Below are 13630 nucleotides of genomic sequence, written 5' to 3'. Positions count from 1 at the left end.
TGTCGGACACCAGGCGTGGTGGCGCACGCCATTAATTCCAGCCCTAGGGAGGCAGAGGAAAGCAAATAGAAAGAAAGAAAAGAAGGAAGGGGTTTATTTCCAGAGTGAGACATTTGCTGTGTGACAAAACTGTTCCAGGAGAGACCTGACACTCACCGCAGATAGGGAACCCTCAACAGACAAAAGTTCAACTTGGACAACATGAGTTTTATTGGGGTTACTTAAGAATCAGAAATGAAGCTGGGTGGTGGTGGCACACGCCTTTAATCCCAGCACTTGGGAGGCAGAGGCAGATGGATCTATGTGAGTTGGAAGCCAACCTAGTCTACAGAGCTAGTTCCAGGACAGGCTCCAAAGCTACAGAGAAACCCAGTCTCAAAAAACAAACAAACAAAAAAGAATTAGAAATGACCAGGCGGTGGTGGCGCACACCTTTAATTTAATATCTAGCACATGGGAGGGAGAGGCAGGCAAATTTCAGTGAGTTCGATGCTAGCCTGGTCTACAAAGCAAGTTCCAAGACACCCAGGACTGTTACACAGAGAAACCCTGCCTCGAAACAAAACAAAATCAGAAATTACTCAAAGACAATGCATCACCAAAACTCACCCCAGCATGGGTGACAGCCCACAAAAACTGGGAACCCCCTGGAGCACATTCTGCAAGCAGCTCAGCTGATTGGAAATATTTTTTTCTTTTGAGACAGGATTTCTCTGTGTAGCCCTGGCTATCCTGAAACTGGATCTGTAGCCCAGGCTGGCCTCAAAAACTAACAGGCCTGCCTCTGCCTCCCCAGTGCTAGGATTAAAGGCATGCACCACCACCGCCCAGCCATCTCCCAGAGTCTGTCATGCAGCTTGGCTCCTGACAGTAACTCTGAGTTGTCCTTGCTGCTTACTCTGGCAGGGAGGGGCTGAGTGAATCTGGTCAGTCTCGGGGACTTCCTTAAGCTTTTTGAGCTGCTTGCCTCGTGTGTTAAAGAACAAGAGGGAATGTGTCACTCTTTGAGGAAAAGTGTTAAACCAGAGCATGCAAGCAGAGAGAACAGCCCGTACAAGGCCCTGAGGCTGGACCTTGCATGATACTGAACAGGTCAGGGTGACAGACAAAACAGAGCTGGGAAGAATGTGGGAAGAGATGAGGGCACTAGGAGTACAGGGCTTAACCCAGGAGCTACAGGGGTGGGCTCTGGCAATGATTCCAAATGGCATAGGAGCAGAAGAGGGGTCTAAGTACTGGAGGAACTGTCCACTGTATGCTCGCTGGCACCCTCTGGTGGCTGTATATGGGAGAACATGCACAGAGGTTTCTAGACTGGTTGAAGGTGTGGGACGAGGAGGCTGAGCATGGTAAAGGATTCGTGATAAATGGTTTAGTTCTGAAGGAGTCTGGGTGGAAGATACATATATAACTCGGCTGCATGGGTCTCCAAAATGAACTTTATAGATGACAACATTGTGTCACAATGTCAAAAGTTGAACAGGGTCTCAAGAAATAGTTCAGAGGGTAAAGTTTCCGTCTTTGAGGACCTGAGTTTCATTCTCAGTGGCATGTGCATGCACAAAAAGATAGATAATTTATTTGTTTATACATAATACACAGGATACATAAATAAATAAATTTAAGTAATAGATAAAAAATTTTAACTAGAGCACTAGGGAGGCAGAGGCAGGCAGAGTTCCAGGTCTACAAATGGAAAGATCCACCCTTAAAAAAAAAGAAAGAAGAAATGGGTAGCCTCACAGGTAGAGCAAACCTGCCTGTGTGGGGGTGGGTGTCAAGGGTGAGGGAGTGGCTTGGTGGAAGACACAAGGCCCTGGATTTGACCCCAGCATCACAGGGCCAGCCCCAGCTTCCTGTCAGTGCTGGCTCTGTCAGCCCTCCCTGCACACGCTCACCACCTTCTCGCCTTCCCAGAACCGGACACCACTCATGTTCCAGCGCATGGAGCCTCCATCACCAACACAGGAGGGAGGGCCCAGCCAGAACGCCCTTCCGTCCACTCAGCTGGACCCAGGAGGAGGCCTGTGAGTAGCCAGCTGGGCAGTTGTCAGTTGGGTATGAGGCCCCAGGTTCCTGAATCCCAGAGCACATATGTCCTTCTTGGCCTCTGTCCCTGTGCAGGATGGCTCAGGAAAGCAGTATGAAGGAGAGCCCGTCCTGGGTGACCCAGCGAGCCCAAGAGATGTTCCAGAAGACTGGCACATGGAGCCCAGAGCGAGGGCCACCCAGCGACATGCCTAACAGCCAGCCCAACTCGCAGGTGCTGCTGCCCCCTCCCCCAGGCTGGGTGGTTCAGGCAGAAAGGGTCTCCCACACACATGGTCAGGCCCCAGACTCACCCAGCCCCACCCACCCTCTGCCTGACAGTCTGTGGAGATGCGAGAAATGGGTACGGATGGCTACTCAGACAGCGAACACTACCTCCCCATGGAAGGCCAGGCCAGGGCCACCTCCATGCCCCGCCTCCCAGCAGAGAACCAGGTGAGAGCTTGCAGGGTTCTGGGCCATGCCCACACACATTCCAAAGGACCCTGTACCTCTTCCTTAGAGACACTGGCTGAGGTGGGACCTCCCGCAGCTTCCTGCAGGGGACCCTTACCCTTTCCTGGCTCCTTCAGTGCACCCAGCAGGTCTGGCCCTCCAACCATTCCCTACCAGAAGCCATTGAGAGACTGGGCACCCTTGTAGAACATAGCAGTCACTGCCCTATTGCAAACACAAGGAAGGGGTGGGTCCAGCTCTGCTGAGAGGTGGGAATCCCAGCTTCAGCAGCAGATAGTGGTGTCTCAAGCACTCAGGAGGCTGAGAAGAGGAGGTTCAGGCCAGCTTAGGCTACAGACCTGGACCATATTTCAAAACAAACAACAGGGCTTACATCCATAATCCCAGCATTTGGGAAGTGGAGATCAGGAATTCAAGGCCAGACACTGCTATTTAGCTAGTTTGAGGCCAGCCTCAACTATGTGACAGCCTGTCTCAGAACAGAACTGAAGAACCCTGACTACTATCTAGAGAGGTGCTCATCGGGTGAGAGCCTGCAGTGCTCCTGCGGAAGGGAGCGCTGATCCCTAGCACCTCCACCAAATGGTGGCTCACAGCCCGTGACGGGAGCTCCAGGGAACTGACACCTTTCCTGGCCTACTCAGGCCTCCAAGCAGGCCCACAAACTCACACACACACAAATAATAAGCTAATTTTTAAAAAGAAAAGAGAATCCTACTTCTAAAGCTGGAGCTCGGTCATGGTGTGCTTAGCATGGGCAGGGTCCCATCACAGAAAAAAAAAGTCCTGCTACCCATGCAGTTCACACACACCTTACATGTGCACCTGTACATACATGCACCTGCGTGCTACCAGTGTAACAGGCATCTGTAGGCATCGCGCCTGTTCGTGTGCAGGCACATGGCCTGCTGCCTTCAGGAACAGGGCACGTCTGAGGACTGAAGGCAGAGTCTGTGTGGGCCTGGGATGGCTGGGGCATATCTTCTGTCACGCGTCTGGGAGGGGTAGCGTGGCTGGGTGTGTACCTGGTATGTGTCTCAGTGTGGCTGCTTCACTTCGCTATTTCGGCCCCTTGTAGGGAAGGCAAGATCCCCGTGGGGGATAGAGGAAACTAAAGCATGCCTGGCTAATGCGCAGTGAGAGGTGGGGAGAAAGCCCGGGCCTGAGGCGCCCCGCCCGAGGACAAGGAGAAAGGGCAGGAGGAGGGGGCTGCAGGAGGGTGGCCGGCATGTCTGGCTGGGGCAGCTTGCCCTGTGTTCTGTAGCGTATTTGCTGCGCCTGGCTGGGTCATCATGGCCCAAGGGCCTGGCCTCTGGCTGCTGTGACCTTGGGGTGCATGTGGCTGCCCAGTCCCTTCTGTCAGGCCTGGCCTGCTGGCCCCAAAACAGAGATGAGCCAAGCTGGGTTGATGGCCACCTGGGAGCTTTGAGCTGAAGCTGGGGCGAGGTGGGGGAGGGGTGCTGTGCCGCAGTGCATCGCATGAAATGGGCCAGGAGCCTGTGGCCTTGCTGTCCCATCTGTCAGTCTCATGTCTCTGCCATCTGTCTGTTTGTCTCCTGTTTCTTCTGTGCCTGTTGTGGGGAACAGCCATCCGGGTCCTGGGGCACCCCCTCACTCAACACCGGAAAGTTTAACCTCTCTCTGCCCACCACCTCCACCATGTGCCACCTACCACCTCACCATCACTTTTGCCTTTTATATTTATTTCCTTCTTTCTGTTTTTTTTCTGTGTGCGCCATCCTGTGGGGCTGGGACAGAGGAGAAGGGGCCGGCCACGTGGAAATAACCTCAGTGTATGTACCGCGCCCGGCCAGCTCGGCTCCAGCCCCCTCTCCCTCCCTGCCCTTTTTGTGCCAGTACCCACCATCTCCCCTGCCCTTCACCTCACCCCCCACCCTTTCGTTGCAGACCTTCCCCCTCCCCCATGGAGCCCCTTCCTTGTGTGTTGTGTCCTGTGTATGGAAGGGGCCACAGTGCACCCCACTTCGTCTTCAGAGCCTCCAAGAGGCCAACCTGTCCACCCTGCCCCTTTCTTGGGGGTCTGTTCCTCCAACTCCTCCAGTGACCAACTGGCCTTCTGCCTCAGGTCCCTTTAGCTCCTGCACATCAGAGCTGGACCAGGCCTGGTCCAGGGGCCTTCCTTCTTCTGCCTGCTACTGAGAACTGAAGACTGTCCATGGTAGAGCAAGACCAAGGGTTGTGGGACAGTAAATGCAGATTCAGAACGCTCTCCAGTGCCTCCACTGCCAGGGCAGCCCAAGCTGGGCCTGGGTGATAGGAGCCAGAGTTGGGGGTGGGGATGAGGGTCAAGAGAGTTGGACCAAGGAGAGGCAGGGCTCCCAGGCTTGCCCTCTGCAAGTGGAGCATGCTTCTTGCGAGCCAGCCAGCCTTAACACCAGAGGGGCAAGGCTTAGCCAGGGCCTTCTGGCCAAAGTCCAGCACACACCCTAAGAAGCAGCAACACTCCCATCGGTGGTCTTAAGTAGCCTTAGGGTTCCACCCTTGCAGCCAAAAAGCCAGACACCCAAACCTCCACTGCACCCCTGGACACTGTCCCTGGATGGTCACATCACCCTGATTCTGTTACCCATCAGCTACAGGGCTGGAAGGAGCAGGCCACAAAAGTGCTGACCATTAACTCTGGCCACACCTGTCCCCCTCCCCCAGACAATCTCTGATACCAGCCCCATGAAGCGCTCGGCCTCTGTGCTGGGACCCAAAGCCAGACGACTGGACGACTACTCACTGGAGCGGGTACCACCTGAGGAAAATCAGCGGTACCACCAGCGCCGCAGAGACCGTGGCCACCGCACCTCGGAGCGCTCTCTGGGCCGCTACACTGATGTGGACACAGGTAAGCTACCACAGAACCAAGGACAGAGGCTCTGCAAAAGAACAGAAGGTAGGGAGGAGGAGGAGGCTGAAGGGCAGAAGTAGGAACAAAGGACTGGGCATACACCACTAATGCCAGCATGTGGGAAGCTAGGAAGGAAGGGGTTAGGGTCTGGAGTTAGAGGCCCCCCAAGATATAGATAAGATCCCAATTCAAAGAAGGAGTCGGGCTTTAATCCCAGCACTCAGGAGGCAGGGGTAGGGCAGATCTTTGAGTTTGAGGCCAGCCTGATCTACAGAGCAAGTTTCAGGACAGTCAGGGCTACACAGAAAAACCCTGTCTCAAAAGACTGGTTGAGCCTGGCGGTGGTGGCGCACGCCTTTAATCCCAGCACTTGGGAGGCAGAGGCAGGCGGATCTCTGTGAGTTCGAGACCAGCCTGGTCTACAAGAGCTAGTTCCAGGACAGGCTCCAAAACCACAGAGAAACCCTGTCTCGAAAAACCAAAAAAAAAAAAAAAAAAAGAAAAGAAAAGAAAAAAAGACTGGTTCCGGTTGGGTTTTGCTGGTGGTTTTCTCCCCCAAGACAGGGTTTCTCTGTGTAGCCCTGGCTGTGCTAGAACTTGCTCTGTAGACCAGGCTGGCCTCGAACTCAAAGATCTGCCTGCCTGTCTTCAAAGTGCTAGGATTAAAAGTGTAGGCCACCATCCCTGCCCCGCTGCATTTTTTTTCTTTTTCGAAACAGGGTTTCTCTGTGTAACAGCCCTAACTGTCGGGAGGCTCTGCCTCCCGAGTGCTGTGATTAAAGGCCTGTGCCACCACCTTCCAGCTGCATTTTATTTTTATTTTTTAATGGGAGGTAGGAGGGATGCGAGTGTTGGATTCCCTGGATCTAGTGCTATGGGCAGTTGTGAGCTGCAGGACATGGGTGCAGGAAACTGAACTTAGATCTTGTGCAAAAGCAGCAGACACGTTTAACCACTGACCCATGACTGCAACACTCCAGGCTGAGTGGGATGTTGTCTGGGTGGTAGGTATAGCTAACACGTACATTGTCCTAAGTTGGTCATATTCAACACTGAGAAAAGGGAGGGGCCAAGCAAGATGGCTTAGCCTGTAAAGGTATTTGATGCCTGAAGACCCGAGTTTGATTCCTGGAACCCTTAAGGTGGAAGGTCACACTTACAGATGAGTGCCACCGCGGGAGGATGCGCGTGCTGAAAATAAATGTAAAAAGAAAGTGAGGGGGAGTTCCAGAGTAGGGAGGAAACCAGGGGCTGCTGCACTGAGCCTGAAGACCCTCCAGGCCTGCTTTCCCTTCTCTGGGGCCCCTTCTCCCTTTCTCACCATCGTCTCCTACTCAGGTCTGGGGACAGATCTGAGCATGACCACCCAATCCGGTGACCTGCCCTCCAAAGATCGGGACCAAGACCGGGGCCGGCCCAAGGACCGGAAGCATCGGCCGCACCATCACCATCACCACCACCACCACCACCCCCCGGCCCCCGACCGGGAGCGCTACGCACAGGAGCGGTCGGACGCGAGCCGGGCGCGGGCCCGGGAGCAGCGCTGGTCCCGCTCGCCCAGCGAGGGTCGGGAGCACGCGACACACAGACAGGTGCGTGTGGCAGGCCCAGACTGAACCGGCGGGGTGGGCGGGGGCGGGGATGCAGGGGGGTGGGAGGGGGCGGGGCAGGGCGCGGGCAGCCGGCCGCCCTTGCTGTCCCCTTGGCCCTGCTTCCCTGCGACTCGTGTCCTGCGGACGCCTGTGAGTGACTTCGGAAACTTACGAAGCTCGTTTCTCATTTCTCTCCTCACTGTTGTGTTGGTTTGCCCCCCCCCCACTTCTCCGTCCCGCCGCCCGCCCGCCCTCCCGTCTGTGTGTCCCCGTGTGCTCCTGGTTGGTCCGTGGTATCTTTGCTTTTGATTTCCTTTGTTTCGATTTTCGTGTAGGGCAGTAGTTCCGTCAGTGGAAGCCCAGCCCCCTCTACGTCCGGCACCAGCACGCCGCGACGCGGCCGCCGCCAGCTCCCCCAGACCCCCTGCACCCCGCGGCCGCTCGTGTCCTACTCGCCCGCGCCGCGCAGGCCGGCGGCGCGCAGGCTCGCGGGTCCCGCCCCGCCCCCTGGCGGCTCGCCCAGGGGTTGCCGCCGCGCGCCTCGCTGGCCTGCGCATGCGCCTGAGGGCCCGCGGCCGCGCGGTGCTGACTACACCGAGTCCGACGACCCGCGCGAGCAGCCAGGGGGCGCGCACGAGCCCGCGCCGCGGTCGCCCAGGACTCCGCGCGCCGCGGGCTGCGCGTCACCGCGCCACGGCCGCAGGCTGCCCAACGGCTACTACGCGGGGCACGGCGCGCCGCGGCCGCGCACAGCCCGCAGGGGCGCGCACGACGCCTACAGCGAGAGCGAGGACGACTGGTGCTAAGCCGCCCCGCCTCCCCGCAGCGCCCGCGTTTAGCGGGCGCACAGCAAATGATAAACAATAACGTTTTTAAAAAAGAAAACCGGGGAGAAAAACAAAAATAGCTTCTATTGATGAGTTTTATCATCTCAATTGAATCTTTCGTTTTCCCGGTGAACGAAACCAAGGTGGCTGCGAGCCGGAGGGACGGCTGCACGCCCCACACTTCTCAGACCCACTGGAGTGCTTGCGGGCCACGCCAAACTTATTACTGCCTGCAGAGATCAACTACAAAAAAATAACACTAACAGTTTTTAAAAGGACAAAAAAAATTGAGGAAAAACAGGTTTTTTTTTTCTGACGTTTGGTCCTGCTTGAAATAACAAAAGGGGAAAAAAAAGGAAAAATTTACCACCACCCCCCTTGCTTCTTTTTTTCCTTTATCTTTTTAAAAACTTTTTTTTTCTTTTTTTCCTATCTTGTTTGAAAAACGTGGGCTTGGGACTGTGAAATATTGCATGACATTAAAAAGAACAAAAAAAAATAATAAAAACGAAAAAACTTGAATCCAAGGGCTTCTGAACTGGAGTGGTCTTTGTCCTTTGACCAAGATGCCATGCAAGTCACTCTTGGGAGATGGATGGAAGAGGGGAGGCAGTTTGTTAGCTCCCAGAGAAACCGCGCTGGGGACATGGCTCGAAGGCAGTACCCACAGGTACCAGGAACGACGGCCCTGGGTTCTCTCCCAGCTAAGGGCATCTGTGACTCCTTGAGAGGAGAGTCTCACAGAACTGAGGCTCCTCCGGCTGCGTCCAGCTTCCGGTACCACCCTCCTCTGTGTTAAGTGTTCTGCCCTGGCCTCTGGCTTCTTGAACCAGCCTCAGCCGTGGAGAAATGCTGGCAAGGTCAAAGATCTGAACAGTCTGGATTACGTCAGAGCAATGAGTTGGGCCAGGATTGTTTTTTTTTTTTTTTTTAACATTTATTATTATTTATGTATATGTGGATTTGGGCAAATGTGAAAGTGCCTTTTGAGCCAGCTGGAGTTACAGGCAGCTGTGAGTCCTGGAAACCGAGTCCAGGTCCTTTGGAAAAGTAATATACACTTTTAACTTCAGAGCCCCGCACCCGCACCCTCCCCCCCTCCGCTCCAGGGTTCATACAGTGACCCCCTCACCGTACCTTCACCTACCTCATCCAGCATACTGTCTAGATATCCACACTCATACAACACAAACACGCTGTCTACATACCGCAGCCTTGGTAGTAAGAGCACTCTACCCAGCCCCCAGTCTCCCAGGCCCTCACGCCCTGCCTGCCTGCCTGTTTGGAAAATACTGTGAATATGGCCTATATCTGCAAAGTTGAAGGAAGAGTGGGAACAGAAAGCAGCGCCTATTCACACAAAGGTCAGGTCCCCAAGACCGTTTCTCTGCCCTAAGAGGGCAACTCTGGCTGTATGTGTCAAAGCATGTGTGGAACCGCGCATACGTACAGGGGTGCATGCATGTGAACTGTGTGATGATCACACAGGTTGATGCTAGTTGTCTTTTACTGTTAGCCACCTTTTGTTTTATTTTGTTGTTTGTGAGACAAACTATGTAGCCCTGGCTGTCCTGGACTCCCTATGTAGACCAGGCCGACCTCAAACTCGGAGATCTGTGCTTGCCTCTGCCTCCCAAGTGCTGGGATTAAAGGCATTTGTCATCACACCCAATCACACCTCAACTTTTTTTTCTTTTCTTCTTTAATAAATCTTTTTTAATTATTTATTTGTATTTTATGTGCATTGGTATTTTGCCTGCATGTATGTCCGTAAGGGTGTGAGATCCCCTGGAACAGGAGTTACAGACAGTTATGAGCTGCCATGTGGGTGCTGGGGATAGAACCTGGGTCCTCTGGAAGAGTAGCCAGTGCTCTTAACCACTGAGCCATTTCTCCAGCCTCCCACACTCAATTTTCAAACTGAGTCAGTAGACTGAAGGATATCATTGCCACTCAGCCTTAGCATCAACCTCTCAAAATGTCACTGGCTTTGTAAACTTCACCATGTGATGTAACTTCTCTGTCCCCCTATTTTGCCTTAGTAAAATGGAAATTATAGAATGATTATCTCACACACCGTTTCTTTTTTATGGTATGCAAATGTGTAGGCTCTATGTTCTGATGAAATTTTTCTTAAGAGTAGCCAGAGTGAGGGGCTGCTGAGCTGACTCAGCAGAGCACTGACTGCTCTTCCAGAGGCCTTAGATCTACTTCCCGCCACCCACATGGCAGTTCACAGCCTGACGTGACTCCAGTCCCTGGGGGTGGGACGCCCTCCTCTGGCCTCTGCAGGTACAACATGTTTGTGATGCACTGACATAAATGCAAGCCCAAACACATCAAATCTTTTAAAATGAGAAAGTAGGGCTGGAGAGATGGCTCAGTGGTTAAGAGCATTGCCTGCTCTTCCAAAGGTCCTGAGTTCAATTCCCAGCAACCACATGGTGGCTCACAACCATCTGTAATGAGGTCTGGTGCCCTCTTCTGGCCTACAGACAGAGAGAATATTGTGTACATAATAAATCAATAAATACTTAAAAAAAATGAGAAAGTAAATGTAGGTCAGGAGCCTGCACTGATGGAACATGTCCACAATCTTAGTTCCTCAGAAAGCTGAAGCAGGAAGAGCCGTTAAACTCAGGAGTTCAGCACAGCAAGATCCCACCTCAGAATGGCTCAGTAGGTAGAGGTGCCTGCCACCAAGCCTAATGACCTCAGTTCAATCCCTAGAACCCCTACGATAGGAGGAGAGGACTGAACCCTACAGATTATCCTCTGACCTCCATACCTACAAAGTGGCATGCTCCCCACACATACATTCGAATCAATAAATCTGTATTTTGTTGTTGTCGAGACAGGACCTCACTGTGTAGCCCTGACTGACCTGGAACTCTGTATGTAGACCAGGCTTGTCTCCAACTCACAGAGATCCACCTGCTTCTGCCTCCCTTGTGTTCAAATGTAATCTTGTAGTTTTTGAGACAGGGTTTCTCTGTGTAGCTTTGGAGCCTATGCTGGAACTAGCTCTTGTAGACCAGGCTGGCCTCTAACTCACAGAGATCCACCTGCCTCTGCCTCCCTAGCGCTGGGATTAAAGGCATGCGCCACCACTGTCTGGCTCAAATGTCATTTTAAAAATCAAAATACACGTAAATACGATGCAGAACTGCCAGGCTGCACTGGAGCTACCTTTTCTCAGAAGCGAAGGAAGAAAGTCGGTGGCCACTTTGCCCCTTTGTGTCTTTGCCTTTCATCCTGGAAGACTCAGGCAGCAGCCCAGCTTTGTAAGTGTGAGCTCTGAAGGAAGCCTCGGAGTGTGGTAATATCCTCTTGCCAAGCGGTGCAGCGACTGCGCCGAGCAGTGGCCTGAACATGCGTGTAGCTACTGCAGCTGCATTGGACCTCCAGGCAGACATAGGATGGAGCCTGAAGCAAGTTGAGGGCAGCAGACAGCTGAGCACCTTGTGACACTGGGCTCCAAATTCTTCTGAGGCAATCCAGAGTTGCCCCAGCAGCTTCCATTCCTGTGAGGACAGCAGACCAGAACCCCAGGATTTGGCAGCCAGCTTCAAACACAGTGCCAGCTATAGCTTGGTCTCCCCAGGACCCGAATGTCTGTATAGAATGAAGGTTGTATGACCCTGGGTCACCCCAGCTCCTGCTCTTCCTGCCCTGTACCAGACCACACACCTTCACTTTGACCCAGAAATACACCTCCCTGAGCCAAGGTACCTGCTGCCAAGATTCTCCCTCCTCCACCGTAGACTGCACAGCCACAGTGCACCCCCTAACCTGAAGCCTGAGATATCCCCACATCCAGAGCCAGGAGTCTAACACCTACTTCCCAGGTGACTGGTCCAAGATTTTCTGCTATACTTCTGTTCTAGCCCAATGCCAGTAGGAGCCATTGAAGGCTCAGGAGAACTGGCATGCTTAAATATCCATTTCTAAAAACTTGCTGATCTAAACACAGAGACAGAAAGGCAACAGAGGTTCCTGGAGGCGTGGAGAGGACAAACAGGGAAGTTGATATTTAATGAGGATAGGACAGAAGTTTCGCAAGAATGTGCTTAATGTCATTGAACCAGCCTAGCGAGAATTAAAATGCTCACTTCTTTTTACATTTATTTATTTGCCGATGTGTGTGTATGTAGGTGCTGCAGCAATCATGCTAAAGTCAGAGGACAACTTGCTGGAGTCAGTCCTCTCCAGGTCCAAAGATTGGCTCAGGCTGTCAGTATCGGCTGAGCCATCTCGCCTGCTCCTAAAAGGGCCGGTTCTATGAGAGATAGTTTTGTTGTTTAGGTTTGGAACTATTCCTGGGAATTGAACGAACAACCTTCTGCATGTTAAATTAAGCAAGTGCTTCATCTCTGACCTACACCCCTAAGTAGTTCAGACTGGCCTTGAACTGTCAATTCCCTTGCCACTCCACCTCTGAAATAGTTAGGATTACAGGCACCACCAGACCAGATTGTGGTGTATGATCTAAACCGTGATAAAAAAAAGCTCATTAAGGCTAGGTATAGTAGTATGCCCTCGTAATCTCAACACTTGGGAAGTAAAGGCAGAAGCATGAGGAACTCACGGTTACTCGTTATTCTTGGTCACACAAGACATTTGAGGCCAGCCTGAGCTACGTGAGACCCTTTCTAAAAAAGAAAAACGGCTGGGCGGTGGTGGCACACGCCTTTAATTCCAGCACTCGAGTGGCAGAGGCAGGTGGATCTCTGTGAGTTGGAGGCCAGCCTGGTCTACAAGAGCTAGTTCCAAGACAAGAACCAAAGCTACAGAGAAACCCTGTCTCGAAAAAATAAAAAAAAATAAAAAAATAAAAATAAAAAAGCAAAACAAAACAAAAAAAGAAGAAAAGAAAACAACAGGACTGGGCATGGTGGCACATGACCATACCTTTGTAAGACAGGGTTTCTCTGTGTAACAGCCCTAGCTGTTCTGGAACTCACTCTGTAAATCAAGTTGGTTTACATTTACATTCTTTTAATCTTAGCACTTAAGAGGAGCTTTACGAGTTCGAGGCCAGCCTAGTCTACAGAGCAAGTCCCGGGATAGCCAGGGTTACATAGTAAGATCCTGTCTCATAAAACCAAAGCCAACCAAATAAATAAAAACAACAAGACCTTACCAGTAGCCTGCTATAGTGATGTGCACTCAGGAGGCTGAGACAGGAAAATGACCAGTTTGAGACTGGCCAAGAGATACATGAGAGACCCTGTCTCAACCCCCCTGTCCCCAAAGCTTACCAACTAACTTGGAAACAACCTACGTGCCTATCAACACATCCTGGACAAACTAATTATCCGAGACTACATTGGGGAATGAAGCATAGGAGAGTCTCAGACTCACAGCCAGCCAAGTTCACCTATGAAACCGTTTCAGAGTTAGAAGGATGGGGAGGGTGAGATGCAGGGACAGTAGCTTGTCACCAAGCCTGGTGGCCTGAGCTCAGTCCCCAGGACCACAGAGTGGAGGTGAAATCGACTCCTGCCCCTTGACCTCCAAATGTGCCCACACAACATAAATACGTTTTGTTTGGGGTTTTTTTTTTTAGTGATTACAAAAAAGACACAAGAATGGCTCAGTCGTTAAGAGCATAGGCTGCTCTTTCAGAGGACATGGGTTCAGTTCTCAGCACCCACAGGCAGCTGGCAAGTGTCTGTAAGATGCAGTTCTAGGGGACTTGGTGCCCTCCTCTAGCCTTCTTGGGCACTAGGCTCCCACAAGAAGCACAGGCATACATGCAGACAAAACATCCATCCACATAAAATAATTAAATGAATGTTAGGAGAAAAAGGGGGGGAGGGAGGAAGGGAGGGAGGGAGGGAGGGAGG

General features: G+C 52.4%; 1 protein-coding gene across 6 annotated transcripts in view; it reads left to right on the top strand.

Annotated features, from left to right (window-relative positions):
* Positions 1–9506, top strand: part of Cacna1a (calcium voltage-gated channel subunit alpha1 A) — a 265280-nt gene extending 255774 nt beyond the window's left edge. For 5 of the 6 annotated variants that reach the window (XM_050120775.1, XM_050120772.1, XM_050120774.1 and 2 more), the window contains 7 exons: positions 1918–2027; positions 2125–2263; positions 2371–2484; positions 4263–4298; positions 5173–5359; positions 6701–6954; positions 7290–9506. In XM_050120775.1, the coding sequence (XP_049976732.1) occupies positions 1918–2027; positions 2125–2263; positions 2371–2484; positions 4263–4298; positions 5173–5359; positions 6701–6954; positions 7290–7760 (1311 nt within the window). In that variant the 3' untranslated portion in view covers positions 7761–9506. The remainder of the gene's footprint in view (positions 1–1917; positions 2028–2124; positions 2264–2370; positions 2485–4262; positions 4299–5172; positions 5360–6700; positions 6955–7289) is intronic. The other variant, XM_050120773.1, reaches the window with a different exon arrangement.
* Positions 9507–13630: the final 4124 nt, after the last annotated feature.

Source organism: Alexandromys fortis, unplaced genomic scaffold (genome assembly GCF_014885135.2).
Source record: "Alexandromys fortis isolate MF-2015 unplaced genomic scaffold, M_Fortis_MF-2015_v1.1 scaffold_186, whole genome shotgun sequence".
Taxonomy (NCBI): Eukaryota; Metazoa; Chordata; class Mammalia; order Rodentia; family Cricetidae; genus Alexandromys; species Alexandromys fortis.
The sequence above is the reverse complement of the archived record's forward strand: the minus strand, read 5'-3'. Positions and strand labels throughout refer to the sequence as shown.